This window comes from Perissodus microlepis, chromosome 3 (genome assembly GCF_051167445.1).
Source record: "Perissodus microlepis isolate ML-2025 ecotype Zambia chromosome 3, ASM5116744v1, whole genome shotgun sequence".
In the NCBI taxonomy this organism is placed as follows: domain Eukaryota; kingdom Metazoa; phylum Chordata; class Actinopteri; order Cichliformes; family Cichlidae; genus Perissodus; species Perissodus microlepis.
In genome coordinates, this window is record NC_140463.1 from 4,257,473 (window position 1) to 4,284,964 (window position 27,492).

The window sequence follows — 27,492 nt, forward strand, 5'->3', positions numbered from 1 at the left end:
TATTATTATATTGATTATTCTCATATCACTTTACTCATATCATTCCTCAGATTCAAGTCTATCATCACATTATCATTAAAGGGCAGAACCATAAAAAGACATTCATCAATATTCTGAACATTTGTTTTACAGCAAAATTAGCAGAATTAAAGAGCTTTTTATACGTTTCACTTTTCATCTGATCTGTCAAATCAAAACATTCACAGAATCAAATTTAGTTTGTCAAAGCAAATAAATCGCAAATTTACATCTTAATGAATGAAACCACTTTAATAAAGTCGATCAGCTGTTTTCTGCTTCATACTCTTACTTGTTGTGTTAAAGACTGTAGTTTCATCTCTCTGACCGACGACTAGGTTTCCATGGAGAACCACAACTGCTTGGACGCCCTCGCAGCCTGACGTGGAGACGTTTCCACCAACTTCATTCAATTTTGACACATTTTATAAGATTTAGATAAAAAGTGAAGAAAAAGTGTATTTTTAATAGAAATACAGATAATGAACTTTACTAAACAAACAACAAAGCTAGTATTTAACATTAATTTAATAACATTACATCACTGCCTGTGATTTTCAAAATAAAACAGTTCAAAATAAAACAGGAAATTAAAAGTTATTTTAAAACTATTTAAAATGTGAGATGAAAAAGTGTCAGTGACATGTCCACTTTACACGTTCCGTCCGGGGCGTCCGGAGGGATTTTCGAGATTGATAAAAATGTCCGGGTTTTCCTATAGTCCGACATAGGACCCATGTGTGTGACGTCATCCCCATACTGCTGCTTTATGAGCGCTTCTTTTGTGCTCACAGACGTTTAAAAGATCCCAAAGCGCAAGTGCATCTTTCAGATCTTTCAAAAGAAAATTCCCAGTACTGGACTGGCCATCCCTGTATGCCCGATGGTGATTTTTTGTTTTTATGGGCCAATGTTTTTTTTTTTCTGTAACGGTATAAACAATGAAAGGTGGTGGATTGGCCGGATGCTGGCCGATGTGTAAAAATAACTCTTCCACAGAGGCCAGCAGGTGGATGGGGGAAAGGGGAGGCAGCAGGAGGAGAGACCAGAGGTGGCCGCCGGTCCGAGTGTCAGGTGAACTGAACTTCAGGTAAGAAGTTATGACCTGCAGTCTATCTGGGTCAGATATAAACCACGTTTAGGTGTAGTTTATTTTCTTTGTGCTGACTTTTAACAGTCAGTTACAATAACTCGTACTGCGTACTAGCTAGCATAACAGAGTTTATATACTGCTGGGCGGGTGCTATGATGTTACTGATAGTGATAGGGAGGTAAGTGACGGAAGTGACGGGAAAAGGTATAAAAAAAAAATACATGTGATGTTTTGTCTGACGCGAGAAGGGGCGTTAGCCCTGACATAATAAAACCATGCTGAAAGTATGTTTTGACGGAAGATCTGTATTGACAATATAGAGCTGTATATTTCCACACATGTGTTTAATAAAATCATTGTTTTGACGCACTTGGACCAGTAGTCGTTTTTCTCTCACCTCAATCATGAATCGGGACACATGACAGAGCTAATATTTCTGTCCTAACATCGTTTAAACAATAACAGCTTTACTACAATATAAGCTAACGTTTATGCCATAACTTTAAGCTAGCACCATAAAGACGGTAAAACACATAATAATATCTACAAATGCCTCTTAAAGCTGCTATATTAGCACTCGGTGTATTGCTAACATAGCCACATTAACATCATTGACACTCGCTGACTTTTAATAGTCATTCTATAAATGCTATCCGTTTAAATACCTGTACACACTGCTGTATCCACTGGATTCTAGCCAGAGTGGATTCTGGAGTCTTCCCACGCTCCTGTTAGTGATCCTCCATCTGGATGGATGACAACAACCTTCTGAACAATCTAGCAGGTGGAGATGGCCCATGCTGGCCCACATCTATGGGACTGATTTCTGCTAATAACGCCCATTGTATGGACTGATAACATTTGAAGCGGGTGAATAGACTCTGTGCACCTTAGCATATGCTACTTCCGGTGGGGAAACTCCTGTAGGGCGCTTCGTTTCCAGTGTGATATTCGCTCCTTCTTTACTGCCGCTTTTTCCAAAACAAGTCAACCAAATGGATGAATCAAATGGCGATTTACATTTCTCGAGATGTCTTGGGCATTTACGGAATATATATGTAGATGCTGTTCATAGATCTGTGGATATTTTTCCCCCGCGCCTCAGAGCAAAACAGAGAAAGGATTCAAATTCTATATTTCTCAGTATTTGTAAACAGCGGTCCCTCGTTTATTGCGGGTGTTATGTTCTCAAAAAATAACCAGCGATAGGTGAAATCAAGTAGCCATTTTTTTTGTTTTTGACGGTGAAAAACGTTTTGTCGACATTGTTGTGTTTGTTGGGGAAAAAACGTACAAACATACAGTACTGCACTTCAGAGTAACACTGCTTGCGATCGATGCAGCGATTCTCTACTGTACAGGAGAGACGGCACGGAGGAGATCGACAATGGTCTGCAGCGATCAGGACGCAGAACACAATGTGATGTGATCTGCATGTGTTGAGTGATGTAAACAACCGATCAATCTAAATGCTTTAAACGTCAAAATTGATCATTAGATTTTTTTATGACTTTGCAACTTAACGCGATCCTTCCGTTTTTGTGTTTTGGACATGGTTTCGGAGTATATCTTCGCAGTAGTGACTGACTGCAAAAAAGCTACCGGAAATGTACAACCCTACATCCGGTCTCAAACCAGCAAGTTAGCATTTTCTCGTGCACAGGGTCTATAAAGGCTGTATCCCACTTCAGGGTCTGCAGCCTTAAATTTTAAGGCCGATTACGTCACAGCGACGCAACGAAGGCTGTCCCAATTCAAAGGCTGCTCAAAATGCGGCCCTCAAATGCGTCCTTCATTTCCCTGAATTTTAACGATGTGGCGGTGTAGACTCCAACATATCCCAGACTTCATAGCGGGGCGGTGGGTGTGGATAATTTTGCCGAAAAAAAACGGTGGAAGCGGAGCGGCCAAAGAGTAAACTTTTAAAAGTAAGTACTGAATAATATGTAACTTACTTATGTGCAAATGTTTAGTAACAAAGAACATTAAAACATTACTGTTGGCCACATGTCAGCAAAGTTATGTGACATTAGCGATGTTTGTACTTTCAGCGTCAGCTTGGTTTTAAAGCCTTTACTTTAAAATATACTCCGTTCAATAGTTGACCTTAATCTTACAGAGAATGTGATGATTTTTCGGATGATTAAAGTCAGTCATATATCCACAAACACAACAAGCTGAAAGTCAGTCAATGCAGCTCGGTTTGCAGTCCTGAATATCACAGCACAAGCAGGATTCACTACACTGTTAATGTTAGTGTCATGGTTGGCTGTGTGGCAGGCAGGCAGGAGTGGTGGACCCAAAATGCAGGACTCTTTCGAGAAGAGATTTAAACTGAAAACGCAGCTTTATTGCTGGACAAACTTCTACATGAAATAAGACTCACAAAAGCAAAACAAAACTCTAAACTGAGGTGCTGGAGGACTGGAAATCATGAACACACAGCAAGTTGAAGGTACGACGCGACAGGGACCACAGGAAAACACAGGGCTTATATACACAGGGGAGTAGTCAGGGAATGGGCAACAGGAGGGAGACACAGCTGGGAGAAATCAGGCTACCGAGACAGGGGTGTCGAGCCAAACGGACTTTAACGTGTGTTTGAACGAGCTGACGGTTCACTCGTTAAGCTGAAAGAAAGACGCTTTAATCACAGGAGTCACACATGTGTCTACTGTACCATCTGGGAACTCTTCTTGTTTAGCACTCGTAATAACGCAAACACTAAATCCTCCTGTTTGTAGCAGTGTATACACCTGAGACTGTCACTTGTCTGTCTGTCCTGCACTCTCTCTCTTTTTCTTTCTCTCTGATTGTGTAATAAAAGTATGAACATGTATTTATAAGTTACACTTGTGTTTGAATCCTGCAGCTTATCACACATTTGATTTCCATGTGTGACAACTGCAAGTGTCCAGAATAAGGACAGACCGAGGGACCCACTGCTGCACATCATCTGTGAGGCTTTGCACCCCTGATGATCCACCAGGACAAACTCAGCATTGTGTGAGGAAGAGGAGGAGGAAGAGCCAGCAGCAGCTGACAGATGGAGAGAATAGACAGACTGTTCCCTGTCTGTGAAGGACTGCTAGAAAAGTTTAAAATAACTAATTGTCTGTCCTGAATCAGTCTTATTAGGTAATGTTCAAATAATGTTATCCTCCCAGTGTTTTCAGTGTGGGAGAAAGTACTCAGGGCCTTCAAGTTACACACTATGAAAGGCAGCAACAAGTTTAATATTCAGAAACCTAAAGTATGTATCAGCAGCAGAATGGAGCTAAAAATAAATGTTTGCTTCAGTTCTATGAAGCTTTGAGTATTTTGGATTAGTAGCACTGCTGTGTTTGTTGCATCATATTGCTGTAATTGTTTATATGCTTTATATATTCTGAGGTAAGTTGATCTATAGTGTTACATCATATTCTATAAGGATGTTATGTGTTTGTATACTTTCTGCCCAGTTTGACCCATTTAGCAGAAGTCAGCCTGTTTAAAGCTCTGATATCTATTCTGCATGACTTAAAGCAGTTATGACATGGTATGATTTTCTCACCCAATAAAGGAATATTTAATATATCAGTCTACTCTTCATTTTATCAGAAACAGTTATCATAGCTCGTACATTTCCTTTTTATACATATATGTAAGCATCGAGCCAAATTCAGTAATGCCAACAAATTAAACAAACAATATTTGTCTCTTATATATGATACATCTATATATACACTGTCAAAGATACTTGTCTTTGAGTGAAGATTTAAGGTGATAGGAAATTTAAATAACTGCAATTTCAATCTTTACTGAAGCTCAGTATTTCACACAGAGTTCACTCACATGAATGTCACTCACATGTGCTTTACCGGTGTACCTGCATATGTGATGTTATAATAAAAGTGATTTGATTTGAGAGTTCAAGTTCACTGCTGTAATAACTAATAATGATTAATATAATAACTACAATATTGGCCATATTATATTTACACTGACTTTAGTCTCATGAACAACATTAACTAATTGTTGTTTACTAGCTAGTCTTAAATGACTGCTCAGTACAGAAATGAAGCCCATAATGTTTTACAGTCCCATGGTCTCGGCCTCAGATACTTATCAAATCACACAAAGCTCATGTATAAACAAATGAACAAAATATGTTCTTCTTCATTTCTGTCAAACAAAGCTGTATGACACGTTTCCAGCGGTTAGTATCATGGTTGCTAGGCGACGGAGGCTAGACCGTCCCATTTCACAAGCCTACAAGCCTCGCACTTCCGGCCTTAGCTGTCTTCGAGTATGCGGCCCTTGTGGACCGTTAAGGCTGCGTACTTTAAGGCTGCATAACCTGAATTGGGATACAGCCAAAGTCACCCAGTCGCTAGCTGTGCCGTTACCCAGCATACATCACTCCCTCCATCAATACAATAAACGACACAAAAGTAATAGCTGTTAGTTTATCTGCTGTTTCTCATGTAGTTGTTTACCTTATATAATTTATTGCGTCCAGTATGCGTCACTACAATGTGGTTTCGGAAATACATAAATATACGGACAACAGGCTCTTTCGCGGCAATCTCTTGTCGTCAATAAACAAAGTTTAGGGAGGTCTATAGTATTCAATAAGAGGACCCTGCACATCAATTCTCGACGCGAGGGTGGTACCCGGCGAATCGATAAGTGAAGCATAGGGAGCCTGACCATGCCTCACACATTTGACGAGTTAGGAGTTAGAACGTGTTGGAGTGTCAACCTCGGTGAAAGCAGATCTATAGATTGGTAACAGAGAAAAATGCTGAACATTTGACGCTTTGTAGTAGAAGTGTTCATATTCTAAATACAGCAGAACTGATCTGGGATCAGTGTGTTCATACCTGCACCTACAACAAGGTTTCATGTCTTCACACATCAGCATGTGAACTATACTCTGACTAAGCGTCACTCTGAGCCAGTCCGAGCAGTCAGACAACATATTTCGAGCCCAGTACATGAAGGTGTGGCTCTCTCACACTTTTCAGGTAGAGTCCCGCCTCCTTCCAGGAAGCAGCTCACCTGTTTGTCTGTGTTTAGTGTCCAGGTGTGGAGTGGAGCTTGTTGTTCGTGTCTCTGTGTGAAGAAACTGTAAGTTTGCTTTGTTTACTCCTTTAACAGTTTGAATGTTTGTTTCTGCTCTGTGATGTTTGGACCAGATGTTCAGCTCTTATTTCAGGATAAACTTTAATCACTCTTGTGTTTGAAGACAAATCCACATGATTATGGATTATTCATAGTCAGTAACTCTGTACTGAAACATTTGTTACTATGAACAACAATTTTAATCGGTCTCTTTGAAACACTGATCAATAATCTGATGTAACATTGACCTTCCTTTAAATAAAATCATTTTGTTCTTAAGAAGTTGACATTTACGTTTTACTGAAGTGACATAAAAAAAAAAAACATGACATAAAGCAGGTCCAGTTCATGTCAGGGTTACTACAAGCAAAGTCAGTCAGAAGAAAATATATATTTTCAGAAACACAATGTGTATTTAGGCATGTTTAAAATCCTGTACCTACTGATAATATCTGCATGTGGAGGTTTACATGCATAATGTGCAGAAAACTCTCTGAGAAAAAATGTTTTTGAACTTTTTATTGTGTTCCATTGTTTTCATGTTCACTTTGTACTCAGTTAGTTCTCCTGGATTTGGTTCCAAACCTTTTCCAACTAATGCCTTGAATCTTATCTTAAATACAATTACAAAGTTCCATAATGGTATGTCAAGATGAATTGATACATGTTAAACTTAATTCGTTGTAATTAAGTACTCTTAGTGAGTCATAAAGTTAAAGTTAAAGTTTCACAGCCTGAAACACATTTATAGCTCCATACACCTCACACAAGAATGTGTGAGGTGTATAGTTCAGAACCCTGATTCTATTTAAATTTGTTGAAAGGTAAATACACATTAACTGTTAAAGAAGGTTGTTTGCTGTTTTGTTCCCTTTAAGAAAATTTATTCCACGGATAAGAGGAGATTCATTTAACCCTTTGTCTGTGCTCTGTAGCAACTTCATTATTCTATAAAAAACACATTTTTAGAGTAGGTATATGTAAAGGTTAACATCACCACACAGGACACAATGAGAAACACAAATAATCACAAATGAACATTACTTAGTGCTGTTATCTGATATCAGAGTCCTTATATATCAGGGACTCAGTGAACTCTGTCTCTTGTAACTTAGTTGGAAATGTTCAGGTGTGAAGGCCTAAACCACTTTAACAGAATCGGATGGTTGTGTCCAGATGATCAGGTCTGGGACCTGGTTGTCTCCTGGTCAGCAGAGTTGAGGACCTATAAAGCAGGAAGCAGCCTGTTGATGTTTTCATGTAACAAGGACTCAGATTTTTTAATAACAAACAGAAGGAAGGATTAAAAAACAGAAATAACAGAGTGGAATATCATTTTAAAAACCTCGTCAATAGTCAGACACATTCAGACATGAGGAAATGTTCAGGTAAACAATCCCCTGCTGGCAGCTGATGATTGAGGCGTCACAGAAACTGTTGGAACAGAAAGAGCAGAAAAGGACATGAGACATTTTTATTTGCTTTACCTACATAAAACAAATCTGATGTATGATTTAACATATAAATCAAATATACTAATATGTGTTAGTGTTCAAACAGGCCTGTTAAATAACATGTTGTTACTGTTGGTGCCTCACAAAGATCAGCTGTGCTGCAAACTGAAACTATGCTGTGTGCAGTTATACCAGTTTTTCTAGTTTAAACTTCAATGAAAATTATTGCCTTTGCTGAAAACACCAAACATCATAAAAAGCAGTTTTGTTTCTTACAAATATGGTGGAAAACAAAGGAGGGAAATAATGCTGACTTGGAAAGTTTTAGAGTTTTTAGTTTGTATCACTTTGAAAGACAGCCGTTAAAAGTATGTTGTTTTACCACTACCAAGCTATGTTAATTTTAACAATGATGTATTTTTCAAAGAACTTTACTCATAATTATAATTTTGGAGAAAGACACAAAGTAATTTCCTTATGTTAATAAAATGAAGCCACTTAGAGAGAAGGACAGGGAAATGAGACAAATTTAAATCTGACATAAATGATCAGAAATTTATCTTAAAATCTGCTTCCTCCTCCTTGCACCTCTCCTGCTTCAGGTGGAGTCCCGCCTCCTTCCAGGAAGCAGCTCACCTGTGTGTCCGTGTTTAGTGTCCAGGTGTGGAGTGGAGCTTGTTGTTCATTTGTGTGTTTGAAGAAACTGTAAGTTTGCTATGTTTGCTCCTTAAAACAGTTCATCTTTAGTAGTGCAACAGGGAGTGAGACATTTCTGTTTACTTCACATAACGTAAATCTGATTTATGATCTGAATTAATGTGTAAATGAAATAAACTGATGTGTTAGTCTTCATATAATTAATAAACAAACAAACAAATATCCAAAATCTGCAGCAGATGTTATCAGAGAGCTGCTGAACATGTTTTCATGTTAGTATCTGTATCATCCATGGAAAAAGTACTGATTCAGTTCACCAACAAGGTTCAGGGGAATGGCTCCAATATTTCCCAAACAGAGCCATCCAATAACAAAAGAGAGAATTATTTCTCTTTTTGAATTTGTTTCTGCTTAATTAGCAATCAATAATTGAACATAAATATACACTCAAGTAGGTAATAAAACCATCAACCTAAATTTACAAAATTAAACACCATCAAACAAAAATAGAAGTAAATGAGTGTTTGCACAATAAAAGCAATGATTTTATGTTAAACTAGAGCTGAACACCAATGAGATTGAGCAGGTTTTTAAAAGTTTTTAAATTAATGAGAAATTGGGCTGCTCATATGATAAGGGGCAGGTTAAAGGTCAGAAGCCAAGACCAAAAAGACTCTATCAAAATAAAAACAAAGTCTTCTTATTTTGAAAATTGCTGCACACATTATTCCTGAACTTACATAGACAAAATGTCACTTCTTATTTATCTCATTAGCAGTAAATTGGAGTGTGTGTTGTTCTCTGCACATTCAACAGGAATAATCAGTGTGTGTCAGTGAATGCATCTTGTGTGCTTCATGATTTCAGTTGATGTGCACATGAATGATTTGTGTTTCCTCTGCAGGTGAAGGTAGAAAGTGTGTGTGAGCTGATGTGGATGTGAATTCAGCAGCATGGATCAGTGTGAGGACAGAGAGGAGGGGGTCCCTACCTCTAAAACCACTCTGTGTGGGGAACATGAGAGCCAGACCAAAGCTCAGAGGTAAGATGACCATCTCCAACTGTCCTTGACTCTTCTCCATGTCACAGCTCAGCACTCACATCACTGCTCCATCATTATTCACAGGAACCAACCTGGACCTACACCCAGCTGTGTGTCCTTACAGAGCAGCGACTCTAAAGATCACTACATTGATTTTAAAGCCCAGCAAGCGTCTGCTGCAGAGAGGTGAGCTCTTTAAGTTCATGTACAATAAATAGTTCATGTACAATAAATAAATAAATAAATAAAACAACTGACTGTGGATTATCAAACTGTACAAAGCCTAGTTACCTCTGTACAGAAGTCCCTGAGCCTCTGATCCTTGGGATATTATCACGATAGGTTAATGAAAACTTATTTAAGCCAGTAGTAAGCAGGGTTCCCCAACACATACTATCTCATCTGAATGGTTCCCCCTCAAGTAAGGGGGAAGATACAATCAACAGCCATCTTCATTAATGGTAGGAGCAACAACTGAGCACAAGATTGATAAATTACATTGAATTTCAGAGAGGATACATTATAATTTAATTTAGCAAGGGCAACGCAAACAGCAGAATCAGTTAAAAATAATCAAATCATTGTGAAATTGGGGTGGTGCCCGGAGTATAACTTCCTGTTCCTGCATACTGTGGTGTTTTTATGTAGCTTATCTGAAAAAACATTGTATAAACAACGTTTATATAACTTCTTATTTCATTGTGTATTCCTTACGTTTCCAAAGTGTCTTTAGGGTTTCGCTAGCTTAGCTTATCTCATAGCCGACTTGCTAACAGCATGGCCTCTTCAACTGTCCCCCTACACTTTCCTGCTCATTGTGTCGGATATTTAGTTACTCCTCTGCCTTCTTTAGCAGTATTGATACTTGTAATAAATGTAGCCTATTTACAGCTCTGGAGACAGGAACACTGAACTGGACACTCGGCTTCGCACACCCTGAAAAACCTGTAGCTAGACAGGCCCCTGTAGTAGGTACAGCTGAAAATAGAATAGGCCCCACTAGCTGTCCCTAGGGATACACTCCCCAAGCGGCCAGGGAAACAGGATGGCTGGGGGACAGTGAGGCAGAAGCATAGTATTAAACAGAAGCCTTCTAGGGGGATTTAGGTAGATGCTAAAAATGACAGCCTCAACATGGCATTTAATCTGTTATTAGACTCAATTGGCTTCTCTCAAAATGTAAAAGAACCCACCCACCACTTTAACGACACTCTAAATCTTGTTTTAACATATGGAATAGACACTGAACATTTAACAGTGCTTCCTGAAAACCCTCTTCTGTCTGATCATTTCCTGATAACATTTAAATTTACAATAATTGATTACACAGCAGTCGGGAGTAGACTTCTTCACAGTAGATGTCTTTCTGAAAGTGCTGTAACTAAGTTAAAGAATATAATCCACCCACTGTTATCATGAAGTCCAACACAGAGCAGAGCAGCCACCTGAACATTTCTCCAACAATAAACATGGCCAACACCATTGCTGTTGTGTGTGTCACCCATGATACTCGTTTCCCTCGCTGCTCTGTCTCTTAGTTCATAGTTTCCATTTTAAATTTTATTTTATTTTCTTGTTTGTTTTGTTTTGGATTTTCTGCATCAGTAAAGCTGCCGTTTTCAGTTACCTCCTGTGTGTTCAAGTCATGTGTTTGTGCCCAACCTTTGCCTGCCACACATCACATTCATGAGAGTTTGATTATGATTTCATTTCCACTTGATTCTGCGCTATTCTGCATTAAACGTTCAGTGTAACTGAGTTCTGACTGATTTTTCTAATAATAATAACATTAAAATAATGTCTTGTCTTGTTGTTATAATGCCTCATTATGTTAATCTTATTCTTCCTTATTCCTCCAGAGTTGACCGGGAGAGCTCAAAGATTCCCGGCGGTCAATCTTCCCAGCAGCATCAAACAGATCTGAACCCTATATTTATGGTATGTACAACAACTATTTTTTTTTTCTTTTTTAATGTTGTGGCTCGGGAAGTAGAGCCACTTTTCCATCAAACACAAGGTTGGTGGTAAAACCTTTGGTTTTTATTTTTTCTGTAGTACTGGAAATGAGCCAAGGCAAGGCAAAGTGAGGCAAATTGGGAATCCAGTTCTGCAACATTTAAAGAAAATGATACATTCTGGCAGCTGGGCATGCCCAAACAATTTTAAAGTATGTCTTATTATATGTACCATTTACTAATTTGACCAATCTTGACCTCAGCAGCTGCATTTTATCCATCAACTGTTTGCTGTATTCTGATTGTCCAGCGTTAGGTCTAGTGTCTAGCATTAGGCTCCAAACATTCCTTTTTGATAAAGCTAATACTTAAGGATGGATCAGGTGATCTGTCTATCTGTCTATCTCTGAAGAGATAGATATCTCTTTACTGTGTGCATCTTCCATTTCCCGTTTTTTTTTTTTGTGTTTGTCATTCTTGATCTCCCTGTTTTCCTGTCTTGTCTTTCACCAGCCAATGAGTCAGTATTATTGGGTGACTGTGACATTCACATGGTGTTCTGTTCAAGGTCCTGCAGGACAACATCATCACTTTTGTGAGAAACGAACTGGAGAGGATACAAAAGGTTCTAAGCTCAGATAACTCAGAATACTTGCAATGTCAAGGAGGTTGTGCGGATGTTTTGGAAGGTGAGGATGAAGAGCAGAGGAGGAGCACCAAAGAGGCATTTGTGAAGATCACACTGCACTTCTTAAGGAGAATGAAGCAGGAGAAGCTGGCAGCCTATCTAAAGAGCAGTAAGGGGATATTTCCAAAAAAGCAGGCATTTCCAAAGTCAAGATAACTGGGGCCAACTTAAAAACTAGAAAATCCCTCGGCACTACCCAATCTTAAATCTTCACCATTATAAAAATACAATAGAAAATGATGTATTTCTTCAGAACTGCATTTAGAAAAAAGATAAACCACACAGGATATTGACTATGAATTGCTAATGCAACCCAGTACTCTGCAAAGTGTTAAGCCAGTGTGTGACCCACCTCCCGCGAGGACAGGTTAAATACAAGAGCAGTATATTTAGACAAGAGTAATATTGTTTGAACTCACTTTATATATATATATATATATATATATATCTATATATATATATATATCTAAAAACATTTAGATATATACATTTAGTATATAGAACTAACAGTTGTAGTTCAAAAACATTTAGTGGGGCCCACTATGGAGCCCCAGCCCACACTTTAGGAATAACTGTTCTAAAGATATAAGCACATTGATAAATTGGGCATTTACTAATGCAGTGTTTTCCAACCACTGTGCCACAGCACAGAGGTGAAGTGTGAGAAGTGATCAAGTGTGCTATGCTCTAATTAAAGGTGTTGTCAACTGCCAGTAAAAAGAAGTCGAAGAAGAAATTACATGGTCATGCTGAGACAACGCAGCGTATAATTGCAATAGATAAATATCTGAAAAGTAGTTAACCTGACCTGGGTCCCTGAGAAAGTTCTGACCCAGATGAAGGCCCTAGCATGAGTAGTGGTCAGAAGAAAGATTAAAAAAAAGATATACTGGGAACAATTCCGCTATGCCTGGTGTATAGGAAAAAATTATTAATATGCCCTTTGTGATATTTTGGTTTGGTGGTGTGCTGTGGGATTTTTCTAAAGTGAAATATGTACCATAGCTAAAAAATGTTGGGAAACATTGTACTAACGTTTCATGAAATTGAAACGTCATACCTTCAACTGACTCTATCACTGATTTCTTAGTTTGTTTGTTTTTTGTTTAGGAACTTCCATTAGGAACTGGCATTGGAGTCAGCATGAACTTAAGTCCAACCTGAAGAAGAAGTTCCAGTGTGTGTTTGAGGGGATTGCTAAAGCAGGAAACCCAACCCTTCTGAATCAGATCTACACAGAGCTCTACATCACAGAGGGAGAGACTGCAGAGGTCAATGATGTGCATGAGGTCAGACAAATTGAAAAAGCATCCAGGAAACCAGACAGTCTAGAAGCAATAATAAGACGAGAAGATGTCTTTAAAGCCTCACCTGAAAGAGATGGAACAATCAGAACAGTGCTGACAAAGGGAGTGGCTGGCATTGGGAAAACCGTATCAACTCAGAAATACACCCTGGACTGGGCTGAAGACAAAGCCAACCAGGACATCCAGTTTATATTTCCATTCACTTTCAGAGAGCTGAATGTGCTGAAAGACCAAAAGTTCAGTTTGGTGGAACTTGTTCATCACTTCTTTCCTGAAACCAAAGAAGCAGGAATCTGCAGCTTTGAAGACTTCCAGGTTGTGTTCATCTTTGATGGTCTGGATGAGTGTCGACTTCCTCTGGACTTCCACAAAACTACAATCCTAACTGACCCTAGAGAGTCCACCTTAGTGGGTGTGCTGCTGATAAATCTCATCAGGGGGAACCTGCTTCCCTATGCTCACCTCTGGATAACCACACGACCTGCAGCAGCCAATCAGATCCCTTCTGGGTGTGTTGACATGATGACAGAGATCAGAGGGTTCACTGATCCACAGAAGGAGGAGTACTTCAAGAAGAAATTCAGAAATAAGAGGCAGGCCAGCAGGATCATCTCCCACATCAAGACATCACGAAGCCTCCACATCATGTGCCACATCCCAGTCTTCTGCTGGATCACTGCTACAGTTCTGGAGGATGTGCTGGAAACCAGAGAGGGAGGACAGCTGCCCAAGACTCTGACTGAGATGTACATCCACTTCCTGGTGGTTCAGGCCAAAGTGAAGAAGGCCAAGTATGATGGAGGATCTGAGACAGATCCACACTGGAGTCCAGAGAGCAGGAAGATGATTGAGTCTCTTGGAAAACTGGCCTTTGATCAGCTGCAGAAAGGAAAACTGATCTTCTATGAATCAGACCTGACAGAGTGTGGCATCGATATCAGAGCAGCCTCAGTGTACTCAGGAGTGTTCACACAGATCTTTAAAGAGGAGAGAGGACTGTACCAGGACAAGGTGTTCTGCTTCATCCACCTGAGTGTTCAGGAGTTTCTGGCTGCTCTTCATGTCCATCTGACTTTCATCGACTCTGGACTCAATCTGCTGGAAGAACAACAAACAACCTCCCAGAAGTCTGAAACAAGAGAATCTGCAGAGAAACACTTCTACCAGAGTGCTCTTGACAAGGCCTTACAGAGTCCAAATGGACACCTGGATTTGTTCCTGCGCTTCCTCCTTGGTCTTTCACTGCAGACCAATCAGACTCTCCTACAAGGTCTGCTTACAAAGGCAAGAAGTAGCTTACAGACCAATCAGAAAACAGTTGACTACATCAAGGAGAAGCTCAGTGAGAATCTGTCTGCAGAGAAAAGCATCAATCTGTTCCACTGTCTGAATGAACTGAATGATCGTTCTCTAGTGGAGGAAATCCAACAGTCCCTGAGATCAGGAAGTCTCTCTGCAGATGAACTTTCTCCTGCTCAGTGGTCAGCTCTGGTTTTCATCTTACTGTCATCAGAAAAAGATCTAGATGTGTTTGACCTGAAGAAATACTCTCCTTCAGAGGAGGCTCTTTTTAGGCTGCTCCCATTGGTCAAAGCCTCTAACAAAGCTCTGTAAGTAGTCAAGTCAACTTTATTTATATAGCACATTTAAAGGACATCAAGTGACGGCCAAAGTGATGAACAGAGGGATAATATAAACAAATAAAAAGAATTAAAATAGATAAGATGAAAACATTATAGAAAACATTGTGAGACATCCATATATCTTTGTAAAAATATATGTGTACATGCAAATATGCACATATCTATACATTAAAAGGGGAATCATAGTTTCTCCATTTGATCACACAGCCAAGTTAAACCACGTTAGCCAGCATGCCACTGGGCCACGATTTACAGTCCAGTGCCAGAAAAGTAGCTGTGATTACCTACCTGGCACTGCACACCGTCGACAGCTTTAGAAGACAGATACTTGAATGCAGTTGTCAGGGTTCCTGGGTTGTATTTTCAGTTTGTTCATGTTGAGTTTATTTCTCACTCGTTCACATTTCCTGTCTTGTTGTGCCAGTTCCTTTCCTGTGTGATGTTAGTTTGATTAAGTTCAGCTGTGTACTCACCAGTCTCTCATTATCATCCTCATCAGTGCATTTAAGTCCTCAGTTTCCACTCGCTCACTGTCTTGTTATTGATGTTGTTTGTTTTCAGTTCAGTTCAGTCAGTCAGTCAGTCAGTCAGTCAGTCAGTCAGCCAGTCCAGTCCAGTCCAGTCCAGTTCAGTTCAGTTCAGTTCAGTCCAGTCCAGTCCAGTCAGCCAGCCATTCATCTCCTGCTCTCGTTGTGTCATCCTTTCCGATAAACACCATTATCCTGCACCGTGAGTCCTGCGTTTGGGTCCTCTTCTTCTCATCCACACACAAGACCCTGACAGCGGTGACAGGCCAAACAGTAGTACATGCAGAGAGCAGCGAGGGCTCGCGTTAGGCTGGTAAGTCAGGTCCCCAGGAGAGTCGATCACAGGAAAAACGATAAAATCCAGGTTTTCCAGGGTCAAATAAAAAAGCCATGCTCTAAGGCTAAAACGGTAAAATTAAATACTAATTTTAATATGATAATCTAGATCAGATCTCTAATCCTTAAACCTAACCAAGGAAGAAAAAATGGCAGATTAGACTGAAAGTTTAGGCACATAACGATGTGTGCTACTGGGAAAGTTTCTGGGCTGCCTTTCCTTATAACAGCCTTCCTTCATTGAAAGCAATGCATTATTAGGGACTGTAACATCTAGTCCTTTTTACTGAAACTTTAGCGAAAAATTAAAATGGAGCTACACACGGAGAACACACATATGGAGAGCAGCGGCAGACAGACACGCCAGCATACGCTCACCCGGAAGTCTAGCTCACAGCTTGTGTGTATAAGACATAACACATAAGTCCATTTTTCTTTTTTAAAATTGTTTATTTAAAAAAAAGATAATCAGGTACACAATATTTAAAACCGACACAATGTAATTTCTATAGGCCCCTCAAAACATTGGCAGCACTCATCAAGTATATGATACTTTCTTTTAGTTATTTCATAGCTGCAGAAATTGTCACAATTTCTAAAACATTTTAGTGTGACCCTTATCAAATGACCAATATTGCCCACCTTATGATAATCAATAACTTTTCAAACATGAAAAAAAAATCCTTACCAATTTTTTTTCATATCAAAAGCATGTAGACTTATCCGATGTTCTCTTCAATTCAGTTTGTCTCGGATGTTTGAAAAATGTCATAATCAGTGTTCTTATTGCAGAATTATTATGCCTTACCACCCTAACCAGTGTACGCTCTCTACAGGGTGGGCCATTTATATGGATTAAGAACATAGGACATAGGACTTAGGTTTACCAGCCTCAGGTTTCTAACACAGATTTCTTATATTCATTTTTTTTCTGGCTGTCAGTTGGTTTGTAACTTACTGTTAGTTTTTTTTTCTTTTCTCTTTTTGTTTTACATCTCTGATATGGCAATCATCATGAAATCCAAGTTAAAGGAAAACTTGGACTTCACCTTATTGGTCATTTAAGTTTTGAAGGTTTTCCAAGTGTGTTCAAAAGTGGGCTGCTAGGTGTCAGTAATAAAAATTATGTCTTCCTTGAAGGCTTCCATAATTGGAGTTCCCACTGAATTATATTTTACTCATTGCTTTTTTGGTATTTTAGAGCAAATGTTTTACAATTAATTCATAACATTTTAGTTTCTCTCACATTGAAAGGAGCGTTTGCAGGCTGCAATTATATCCTACACTAAGCAAAATATTATCGTACTGTTTCCCAAACAGATGCCCTGGTACAATATTTGTGTTTGTTTTCACTCCCTCCTGTCATATTTTTTAAATCCATCCATCCATCTTCATCCGCTTTATCCGAGCCCGGATTTTTTAAATCATGTTCTAAAATATATATAAATGTCTCTGAAGAAATTGGCTTTCCAATAATAAGGCAGATTTCTTTTAGTATGGTTACAGTTTTTACTAACCTCTAAACCATAAGTCATGGCAAGTGGATTTTACAAGGACTGAGGGCTGTCCTTAACCATACTTACACAGCTTATTTTAAATAAAAGATTAGCTGATTGTCTATAGCATTGTTCGGTATGTTATTATAAAAAAAAAAGAAGATTATTTTGAACTGTATCAAGGAACAATACTCACAGATTTTAAAATTAGGAAAGTGATCAGCAGTACTATATGACTGTACCTGCAGGTACTGAACTAAAATGGTAAATGGTAAATGGCTTATATTTATACAGCGCTTTACTAGTCCCTAAGGACCCCAAAGCGCTTTACACATCCAGTCATCCACCCATTCACGCACACATTCGCACACTGGTGATAGCAAGCTACATTGTAGCCACAGCCACCCTGGGGCGCACTGACAGAGTGCTAGACTAGAATCGCTAAATCTAACAAGTCCTTACTGGTTTCCAATTAAAAAAATGTGGTATATCTGTGTTTTAATGAGGAAATGTATTATATATGTATTTTAAGTTATTTTGTTATGCATTAGGTGCACATTAAACTTTTTATCTTTCTTGTTTGAGTTGAACACTTAAATTGGTTTCATTTGATCCTAAATACCTTTGTTTTTCAGACTGTCTGGCTGTAACCTTTTGGAGAGAAGCTGTGAAGCGCTGTCCTCAGTTCTCAGCTCAATGAGAATGCTGGACCTGAGTAACAACAACCTGCAGGATTCAGGAGTTAAGCTTCTGTCTGTTGGACTAAAGAGTCCACACTGTTCACTGGAAGCTCTCAGGTCAGGATCCAGACTTTTCCAAAAATTATTAAATCAATTATATTTGTGTAATTAAACCCTTATGAAGAAAACATCGAGGGAACAATTTACCCTGCCCAGGATAGGGTTACCGGGGCCCCGCCCTGGAGCCAGGCCCGGGGAGGGTGCCCGAGGGCGAGCGTCTGGTGGCCGGGCCTTAGTCCATGGGGCCCGGCCGGGCACAGCCCAAAAACGGGACATGGGCCAATCCTCCCGCTGGCCCACCACCCGCAGGAGGCGCCATAGGGGTCGGGTGCATTGTGTGTCGGGCGGCGGACAGGAGGGGAGGCCCTGGCGGACTGATCCCCGGCTGCCAAGACTGGCAATTGGGACATGGAATGTCACCTCTCTGGTGGGGAAGGAGCCTGAGTTAGTGCGTGAGGTTGAGAGGTACCGGCTAGATATAGTCGGGCTCACCTCTACGCATGGCTTGGGCTCTGGAACCAGTCTCCTTGAGAAGGGCTGGACTCTGTCTCAGTCTGGAGTTGCCCCTGGTGACAGGCAGTGGGCTGGGTTGGGTATTTTAATATCCCCTCGGCTTGCTGCCGGTATGTTGGGGTTTTTCCTGGTGGATGAGAGGGTTTGTTCCCTGCGCCTTATGGTCGGGGAACGGGTCCTGACTGTCATCTGCTCTTATGCGCCGAGTGGCAGTTCAGAGTACCCAGGCTTCTTAGAGTCCCTGGGTGGGGTGCTGGAAGGTGCTCCACCTGGAGACTCTGTTGTCCTGCTGGGAGACTTCAATGCTCACGTGGGTAACGACAGCGAGACCTGGAGGGGCGTGATTGGGAGAAACGGCCTCCCTGATCTGAACCCAAGCGGTGTTTTGTTATTGGACTTCTGTGCAAATCACAGTTTAGCCATAACAAGCACCTTGTTCGAACATAAGAGTGTCCATAAGTGCCCATGGCACCAGGACGCTCTAGGCCGCAGGTCGATGATCGATTTTGTAATCGTATCACCAGACCTGCGACCATATGTTCTGGACACTCGGGTAAAGAGAGGGGCTGAGCTGTCAACTGATCACCACCTGGTGGTGAGTTGGATCAGGTGGCAGGGGAGGACGCTGGACAGACCTGGTGCACCTAAACGCGTAGTAAGGGTGTGCTGGGAACGTCGAGCAGAGGCCCCAGTCCGCGAGATCTTCAACGCACACCTCCGGCAGAGCTTCAACAGCATTCCAAGGGAGACTGGGGACATTGAGTCCGAATGGACCATGTTCAGCATCTCCATTGCTGAAGCTGCTGCATTGAGCTGTGGCCGCAAGGTGGTTGATGCCTGCCGTGGTGGTAATCCCTGAACCAAATGGTTGACACCAGAGGTGAAGGGAGCCACCAGGCTGAAGAAGGAGTCCTATTGGGTTTGGTTAGCCTGTGGGACTCCAGAGGCAGCCGACAGGTATCGACAGGCCAAGCGGAATGCGGCTCGGGCAGTGACTGAAGCAAAAACTCGGGTGTGGGAGGAGTTCGGAGAGGCCATGGAAAAAGACTTTCGGACTGCCTCTAAGAGATTCTGGCAAACCGTCAGGCATCTCAGGAGGGGAAAGCGGTGCTCTACCTGCACTGTGTATAGTGCTGGCGGAGCGCTGCTGACTTAGACTGAGAAAATTTTCAGGCGGTTGAAGGAATACTTCGAGGACCTCCTTAATCGCACTGACACGTCTTCCGAGGAAGCAGAGTCTGTGGATGAGGGGAATGACCCGCCAATTTCCGGAGGCGAGGTCACTGAGGTAGTTAAACAACTCCTTGGTGGCAGAGCCCCTGGGGTGGACGAGGTCCGCCCCGAGTTCCTGAAGGCTCTGGATGTTGTAGGGCTATCTTGGTTGACATGTCTCTACAATGTTGCGTGGGGATCAGGTGCAGTAGCCCAGGACTGGCAGACTTGGGTGGTGGTCCCCATCTCTAAGAAGGGGGACTGGAGGGTGTGTTCCAACTGCAGGGGGATCACACTCCTCAGCCTCCCTGGGAAAGTCTATGCCAGGGTGCTGGAACGGAGAGATACAGGAGGAACAATGCGGCTTTCGTCCTGGTCGCGGAACACTGGACCAGCTCTTTATCCTCTCGAGGATACTTGAGGGTGCATGGGAGTTTGCCCAACAAGTCTACATGTGTTTTGTGGACTTGGAGAAGGCATTCGACCGTGTCCCTCGGGGTGTCCTGTGGGAGGTGCTGCGGGAGTATGGGGTGTCTGGCCCATTGCTATGGGCCATTCAATCCCTATACAACCGTATAGGGATGGCCGAGAAGTTCGGCCATCCAGGAGGGGCTCAGAGTAGAGTCGCTGCTCCTCCACATTGAAAGGAGCCAGCTGAGGTGGTTCGGGCATCTGACAAGGATGCCTCCTGGGTGAGGTTTTCGGGAATGTCCCACCGGGAGGAGGCCCCGGGGCAGACCCAGGACACGCTGGAGAGATTATATCTCTCAGCTGGCCTGGGAACGCCTTGGTGTTCCTCCGGATAAGCTGGAGGAGGTGGCTGGGGAGAGGGAGGTCTGGGCTTCTCTGCTTAGGCTGCTACCCCCGCCACCCGGCTCCGGATAAACCAGATGAAGATGGATGGATGGAGGGATGGCTGGATAATTAAACTTTCCTTTCATGTTTTTAAGAGGCAAAGCGTGAAATGGACATGGTGAACCTGTGTGTCTATTGCATGTTTTGCCATGATTCTGAGTTGAAGAGGGAGAATATAATACAGGAGACATAGCATGATGGAGATTGTGAAAACAGACAGAAGGAGACAGAGCGCTAAAATCATTGAAATCAGGAAGATGGAACACACCAGGAAAGATAAATAACCTAAATCTGACTAAGACAGGAGAAGCAAAACTGAACACGATGTACACAGGACAAGTGACTATCACAATAAAATGGACAGAGACCCAGGCAGAGACCTAAACTTAAGAGACACTACTAAACATACTGAAAAGGTAAACAAACACAGAGATATAGGTGAGGTGTGGGAGAGGGCGGAAAAGAGAGACAGAAAGAAAGAGAAAGGGACCGAGAGAGACACAGTATAAAGAGAGAGACAGAGAGATGCAAAGCAACTAACATAACAGAGCAAAAATTAAGAACCATAACAGATTTCAGATGCACAAGAGAATAATATACACAGAGACTAAGACCAATATTTAATAATTTCAAAAAGTCCAGAATCAATCTCTATATACTTGGTCAACGAAGATACGATGAGGATAAATATAAAGAGAAAGAGCTGTCTAGTTAGTTATTGTCATGGTCTTTGTTCTTTGACCTAAACCCCTCAAAAATGGCAGATTATCTTGGGTAAAAGACCTACAGTTGAGGCACAAATTTAAAAAAAGTTGCCTCAACAAAAGGACACTTTGGGCACCGATCAGGAAAGGGCGGGTGCTCCCCTCTGCACGTGCCTGAGCTGGATCCAGAGCAGCTGGGTCCACAGCAGCTGAATCCACAGGTTTAATCTTGTAGTTTTCCTGACCTGGCCCACCCAGGAGCTGTTCACAAGCCCCCCCACCCTGAGATGCACTGGCATAGGTTTGCGATCTAAGAATGCATCTTTTTTGTTTTTTTGTTTTTTTACATATCGGTTATTATATTAATAGTTGATTTATTTATAAATTAATGTATTAATGTAACGTATTAATGGCACATTTCTGTAGGCTGTCAGGCTGTCTGATCACAGAGGAAGGCTGTACTTCTCTAACTTCAGCGCTGAGCTCCAACCCCTCCCATCTGAGAGAGCTGGACCTGAGCTACAATCATCCAGGAGACTCAGGAATGAAGTTGCTGTTGGCTGGACTGAAGGATCCACGCTGGAGACTGGACACTCTCAGGTATGGGGAGAATGTCTGATAGAGGAGGAAGAGCTGGAAACATTTCCAGTGAAAACTGAAAGCCTTTTCAATGGAACATTTACTGTGTCCTTCACTAACTTCCTGTTTGTTTCTCAAAACTTAAAATGTACAGCTCTATCACTTCTGACATAAATGAAGTAAGAAAACTTCATTTTTCTTACTTCAGGGATGTTTATAGGGTTACTGAAGTTGGGCTAGCTGGCATCTAACGATGTAAACACAGCAAAGACAAGCTGGAGAATAAACGCAAACTTTTTTTGCCTCAATAAATCTTAACTTGAGGGTCTTTGATGGTCAGAGACAAATGCAATTTAATAGCAGGAACAGATGCTGAAAACAGGCCAAACTTCAGTCAGAAGAATACCTGAGGCAATCCGTTCTCAGCACGAGGTCAGTCATTTATATACTGCGGCATAATTTGGATTACTTGCTACGAAAAATTCCTTATCCTCAGCTTCCTGCACCCATTGATATGTTTTTTAGCCTCAGAGTGATTCTTTTTATGACTTTATAAAAAATTTGCTGTCTGGCAAACCATGAGCTGATGATTAGTACGATTGATATGTAAAAAGAATTTGGTCATTAATTGGTTTCCAGCACTGCATACAAAGATATTTTCCTGTTGCACTTCGACACACACTTGACTGACATTAGAGGGGAGATCTCACAGGCAAGGAAAAAATTATGCTTCCTGGGTACTAGTCGTATCTTCATCATAAACGAAAGACAGCCTCACAACACCCCCATGTGACAATAATAAACAATAGCTTTAAATGATGAAAAGGGGTTTAGTAGCCCTGTAACCCATGGGATATAAACGCATCACAAGTTAAAAAAGAAAAGGGCATAAATTAAATCTGTCAATGCTCACAGAAAGGACTCTGGTGCAGACTCAGATTTTAGGAAAAGAGAGTTCACAAGTTTATTTACAATCCAACAGTGCAATATATATACAAGGTGTCTCCAGGGAAAGGAATGGGGGAAAATAGTCCACACTCTCGCTCCTCTTCAGCCACTTATGCTCATGCTCCTCCAGACTCCATACCACTGGAACAAACAGGTATCCAGGAAGTACAGGGAATTTATATTGAAAAGACACGAGTTCACAGTTTGAATCAGTCATATTTCATTCAATACAGTGGTGTACTGACAGATCCAGGATCAGTCCAAATCATCAGCAGTTTGATCCACGTATGGATTGAAGTGTATTTCTGAAAATGTTGGACTGTTTCTTTATCAGTGTCTAACAGTATGTAGACACTGATAAATATGAGAGCGATGTAATGTCCATGTGTGCATGCTGAAAGAGACTGTGCTGGTCTGACCCCCCCTCCTCCTTTCAGGGTGGAGCCTGCTGGAGAACGATGGTTGACACCAGGTCTGAAGAAGTGTAAGTGTGTTTTTAATGTGATTCATGAAAACAAAGGAGCACCCATTCAACCATCTTCAAACTGTCACATCACTCATTCACATCTCTGATGTCAGGAGTCATCATCAAAGTGTCAATCAATGAACAGATGATGGATCAGTAACTACAGCTGGATTGTGTTTGTTCTCTCCATCAGATTCCTGTCAACTCACAATCAACGCAAACACAGTACACACAAACCTCCAACTGTCTGACAACAACAGCCAGGTGACATATGTGGAAGAGTTTCAGTCGTATCCTGATCATCCAGACAGATTTGATATTTGTCCTCAGCTGCTTTGCAGAAAAGGTCTGACTGGTTGCTGTTACTGGGAGGTTGAGTGGAGAGGAAATGTTCGCATATCTGTGAGTTATAGAAGAACCAGAAGGAAAGGAGAGAGTCCTGACTGTGTGTTTGGATGGAATGATCAGTCCTGGAGTTTGTGGTGCTCCCATTATATTCCTCTTTGTGTCTGGCACAATAACATAAAAACATCCATCTCCTCCACCTCCTCCTCCTCCTCTGTCTCTAACAGAGTAGCAGTGTATGTGGACTGTCCTGCTGGCACTCTGTCCTTCTACAGAGTCTCCTCTGACACTCTGATCCACCTCCACACCTTCAACACCACATTCACTGAAACTCTTTATCCTGGATTTACAGTCTGGTCTGGTTCGTCAGTGACTCTGTGCAGATTTGAGTGTAAAGAGCGTCCTCCTGTTAGAGAAACAGTCTGACTGTTGAACATATCAACTTGTACATATCTGTCTCTTTTACTGAGAAACACGTTTTCAGATTCATGGATTCAATCAGTTCTTAAAAAGTTCTTTTAAACTGTTCTAAATGATTCCTTGTAAACTTCTTCCTCTTCAGTCCTTTAAAAATGGAAGCTACCATTATTCCAGGGTCCACATGTTGTTTTTCTCTCTTTTTTCACACAAAGCATGAAATTTACAGTGTCGCTAATGCTGTGGTTATTTGAGTCATTTTTGGAAGCAGGACAGGAAGGAAGGTCTGAACAGAGAAGATAAGAACACAGTTTTTGAGAAGAGATTTGGGAGTTTCAGAGGTACACCTAAATTTAGCACAGCAACTGTACTACATCATTTCTATAGCTGTGGTTACCGGATTGTTCAGTAACAGTACAATGATGTTGGTTTATGGAAAGATGTTCCTAAATAGGTTTCAGTCTAAGCTGCTGTTAATTCAGTGTATTTACTGAATTAACTGATTTTTTTTGTTTCAGGAGGAGTGAAATCTTCAGCTTATCCCTGTTTATGAATAGTAAATAAAGAATAACGCCCAGTCCTATTATGGTAAATGTAATACAAAGGTCTACAGATGAGTATATTTACATATGATTTTGCAAATGATGTTAAAATAGTCGTTTTAAAAAAAATGTAATCAAATAATGTAATCTGTGTGATGAAATGAGCGTGCTCTTTAGACTTAGTGTTGATTCTGAATCTAATAGAAAAGCCTGTACTGGTCTGGTGTCAAGAGAAGTGGAAACACATTATCAACTTTCTCAAGAGAAATAAGAGTGGTGCAAGCCTGTGAAGAGGATATAAAAAATGTTGTCTGAGAATATTTAGTTTTTATTTCTTCTAGTTTGGTGCAGTGATAAGAGATAATATTTGAGAATCTATATTTTAACCATTGCCAAATCACTGTGGAGTTAAAATTTGGAAATGTAATTGTTGTTTTTCTCTGCTCACTTGTGTGGAGTTGATTTGAAGCCGAGAAGACTTGGATTACTTTCAACTGAGTAACTGCTTCCATATGTGGGCTTGCGCTAGCAAGACTGGGAGAAGAATGCATTACTGGCCAGGACTTGACTCTCTCCCTACTCTCTCAACCATCCACAGACCAGTAGACGAAATTGTAATCACCATAGAGTAGAGTAGGAAGTTTATGGAATTTTTTAATTAATCTGACTGTATAATTGAGATCATCTGATTAAGCGGTTTTCTTTGCTCCTGCAAAATTGCTTAAATAAATATTCCATTTGGATTTAAAGTCTAAATTGTCGAAATTCCCTTTATGGCTTTAATAGTACAGGTTCAAACTTGTGTTTGAGTATTGCATCTTTAAATGGCTCTTTCCAAAAGAGAACCCTTTTCATGTCTTTTTCCACTCAAAGCTTCACATTGGATATCAGTATGTGGTGTTTCTCTGAAGCTTAGTTCACAACCAGCTCCTTTGCATTTTCAACAAGAAATCCAGCTTCATGTTTATCTTTCATCAAAGCAGAAAATGCTGAGCTCAGCAAATCCATGTATTATAGACCTGGTTAGAATCCCAATGAGAAAAGCAGCATTTATTATGATGTAGTCAAAGGAGCTTGCAAAGAAAAGCGTCTGGACTTCTTTAAGTTGCTTGAAGACGTTTCACCTCTCATCCGAGAAGCTTCTTCAGTTCTAAGGTCAAATGGTGGGGAGTCCCAGATTTAAACCCCGTGGGAGTATCCCCCCACAGAGGGACAAAAGGACCCCCTGATGATCCTCTAATCGCCTGAGCCAAGGTGTGAAACTGAGTGTGGGTCCCAATCAGCCAGGGTTTCAGAAACCCTGGCTGATTGGAACCACACCCAAATCTGGGACTCTCCACCATTTGACCTTAGAACTGAAGAAGCTTCTCGGATGAGAGGTGAAACGTCTTCAAGCAACTCAAAGAAGTCCAGACGCTTTTCTTTGCAAGCTCCTTAGACTACGATGACCTGGATGACTGAGAACCTTCACAGACTTATTATGATGTTGATTATTCTCAGCAGAAAGGAAGAACCAATCATTCCTCAGATTCATGTTTATCATCACATTATCATTACAGGCCAGAATCATAAATAGACATTTGTTACACAGCAAAATGAGCAGATTTATAGAGCTTTTTATACATTTCTCTTTTCATCTGATCTGTCAAATCAAAAAGTTCACAGGCAAATTTAGTTTGAAAGGAAATCCCAAATTTACATCTTATTGAATAAAACCACTTTAATAAAGTCAATCGGCTGTTTTCTGCTTTATACTCTTACTTGTTGTGTTAAACTGACAGGGTCTAGAAAGAGAGAGCATAACACTGTGAGGAACCTTGGAGTCATTTTTGACTAGGACATGTCCTTCAACGCACATATTAAACAAATATGTAAGAATGCTTTCTTCCATTTGCGCAACATCTCTAAAATTTGAAATATCCTGTCTCAGAGTGACGCTGAAAAACTAGTTCATGCATTTATTACTTCCAGGCTGGACGACTGTAATTCATTATTATCAGGATGTCCTAAAAACTCGCTGAAAAGCCTTCAGTTAATCCAAAATGCTGCAGCAAGTGTCCTGACAGGGACTAGAAAGAGAGAGCAGATTTCTCCTGTTTTCGGCTTCCCTTCATTGGCTTCCTGTTGAATCCAGAATTCAAAATCCTGCTCCTCATATACAAGGTCTTAAATAATCAGGCCCCATCTTATCTTAATGACCTTGTAGTACCATATCACCCTATTAGAGCACTTTGCTCTCGCACTGCAGGCCTACTTGTTGTTCCTAGAGTATTTAAAAGTAGAATGGGAGGCAGAGCCTTCAGTTTTCAGGCCCCTCTTCTGTGGAACCAGCTTCCAGTTTGGATTCAGGAGACAGACACTATCTCTACTTTTAAGATTAGGCTTAAAACTTTCCTTTTTGCTAAAGCATATAGTTAGGGCTGGACCAGGTGACCCTGAATCCTCCCTTAGTTATGCTGCAATAGACGTAGGCTGCCGGGGATTCCCATGATGCATTGAGTTTTTCCTTTCCAGTCACCTATCTCACTCACTATGTGTTAATAGACCTCTCTGCATTGAATCATATCTGTTATTAATCTCTTTCTCTCTTCCACAGCATGTCTTTATCCTGTTTTCCTTCTCTCACACCAAATGGTCGCAGCAGATGGCCCCGCCCCTCCCTGAGCCTGGTTCTGCCGGAGGTTTCTTCCCGTTAAAAGGGAGTTTTTCCTTCCCACTGTCGCCAAAGCGCTTGTTCATAGGGGGTCAAATAATTGTTGGGTTTTTCTCTGTATCTATTATTGTACGATCTACTATATAATATAAAGCGCCTTGAGGCAACTGTTGTTGTGATTTGGCGCTATATAAAT

At 41.0% G+C, this 27,492-nt stretch overlaps 1 protein-coding gene across 2 annotated transcripts; it reads left to right on the top strand.

Moving 5' to 3' along the window:
* The first annotated feature begins 1,066 nt into the window (after positions 1–1,066).
* On the top strand, positions 1,067–26,994 carry LOC146389499 (NACHT, LRR and PYD domains-containing protein 3-like). 2 transcript variants are annotated; one of them, XM_084910149.1, is made up of 11 exons: positions 1,067–6,223; positions 8,274–8,376; positions 9,233–9,370; positions 9,455–9,556; positions 11,230–11,308; positions 11,894–12,122; positions 13,124–14,930; positions 17,958–18,119; positions 21,773–21,946; positions 23,311–23,357; positions 23,533–26,994. In XM_084910149.1, the coding sequence occupies exons 3-11, from the start codon at positions 9,282–9,284 to the stop codon at positions 24,108–24,110; spliced, it is 3,267 nt and encodes a 1,088-aa protein (XP_084766275.1). In that variant the 5' UTR covers positions 1,067–6,223; positions 8,274–8,376; positions 9,233–9,281; the 3' UTR covers positions 24,111–26,994. The 2 variants fall into 2 exon arrangements, 1 of the variants encoding a protein (XP_084766275.1); XR_014797347.1 differs by lacking the exons at positions 21,773–21,946; positions 23,311–23,357; positions 23,533–26,994 and having other exon boundaries at positions 13,124–15,803; positions 17,958–18,053.
* The last annotated feature ends 498 nt before the right edge of the window (positions 26,995–27,492 follow it).

Excerpts from the sequence above, each read along its gene's own strand:
- LOC146389499 (XM_084910149.1), top strand. The coding sequence starts at position 9,282 with ATGGATCAGTGTGAGGACAGAGAGGAGGGGGTCCCTACCTCTAAAACC. Across the intron at positions 21,947-23,310 it reads TGGAGACTGGACACTCTCAG|GGTGGAGCCTGCTGGAGAAC; the intron begins GTATGGGGAGAA and ends TCCTCCTTTCAG. Across the intron at positions 23,358-23,532 it reads GACACCAGGTCTGAAGAAGT|ATTCCTGTCAACTCACAATC; the intron begins GTAAGTGTGTTT and ends TCTCTCCATCAG.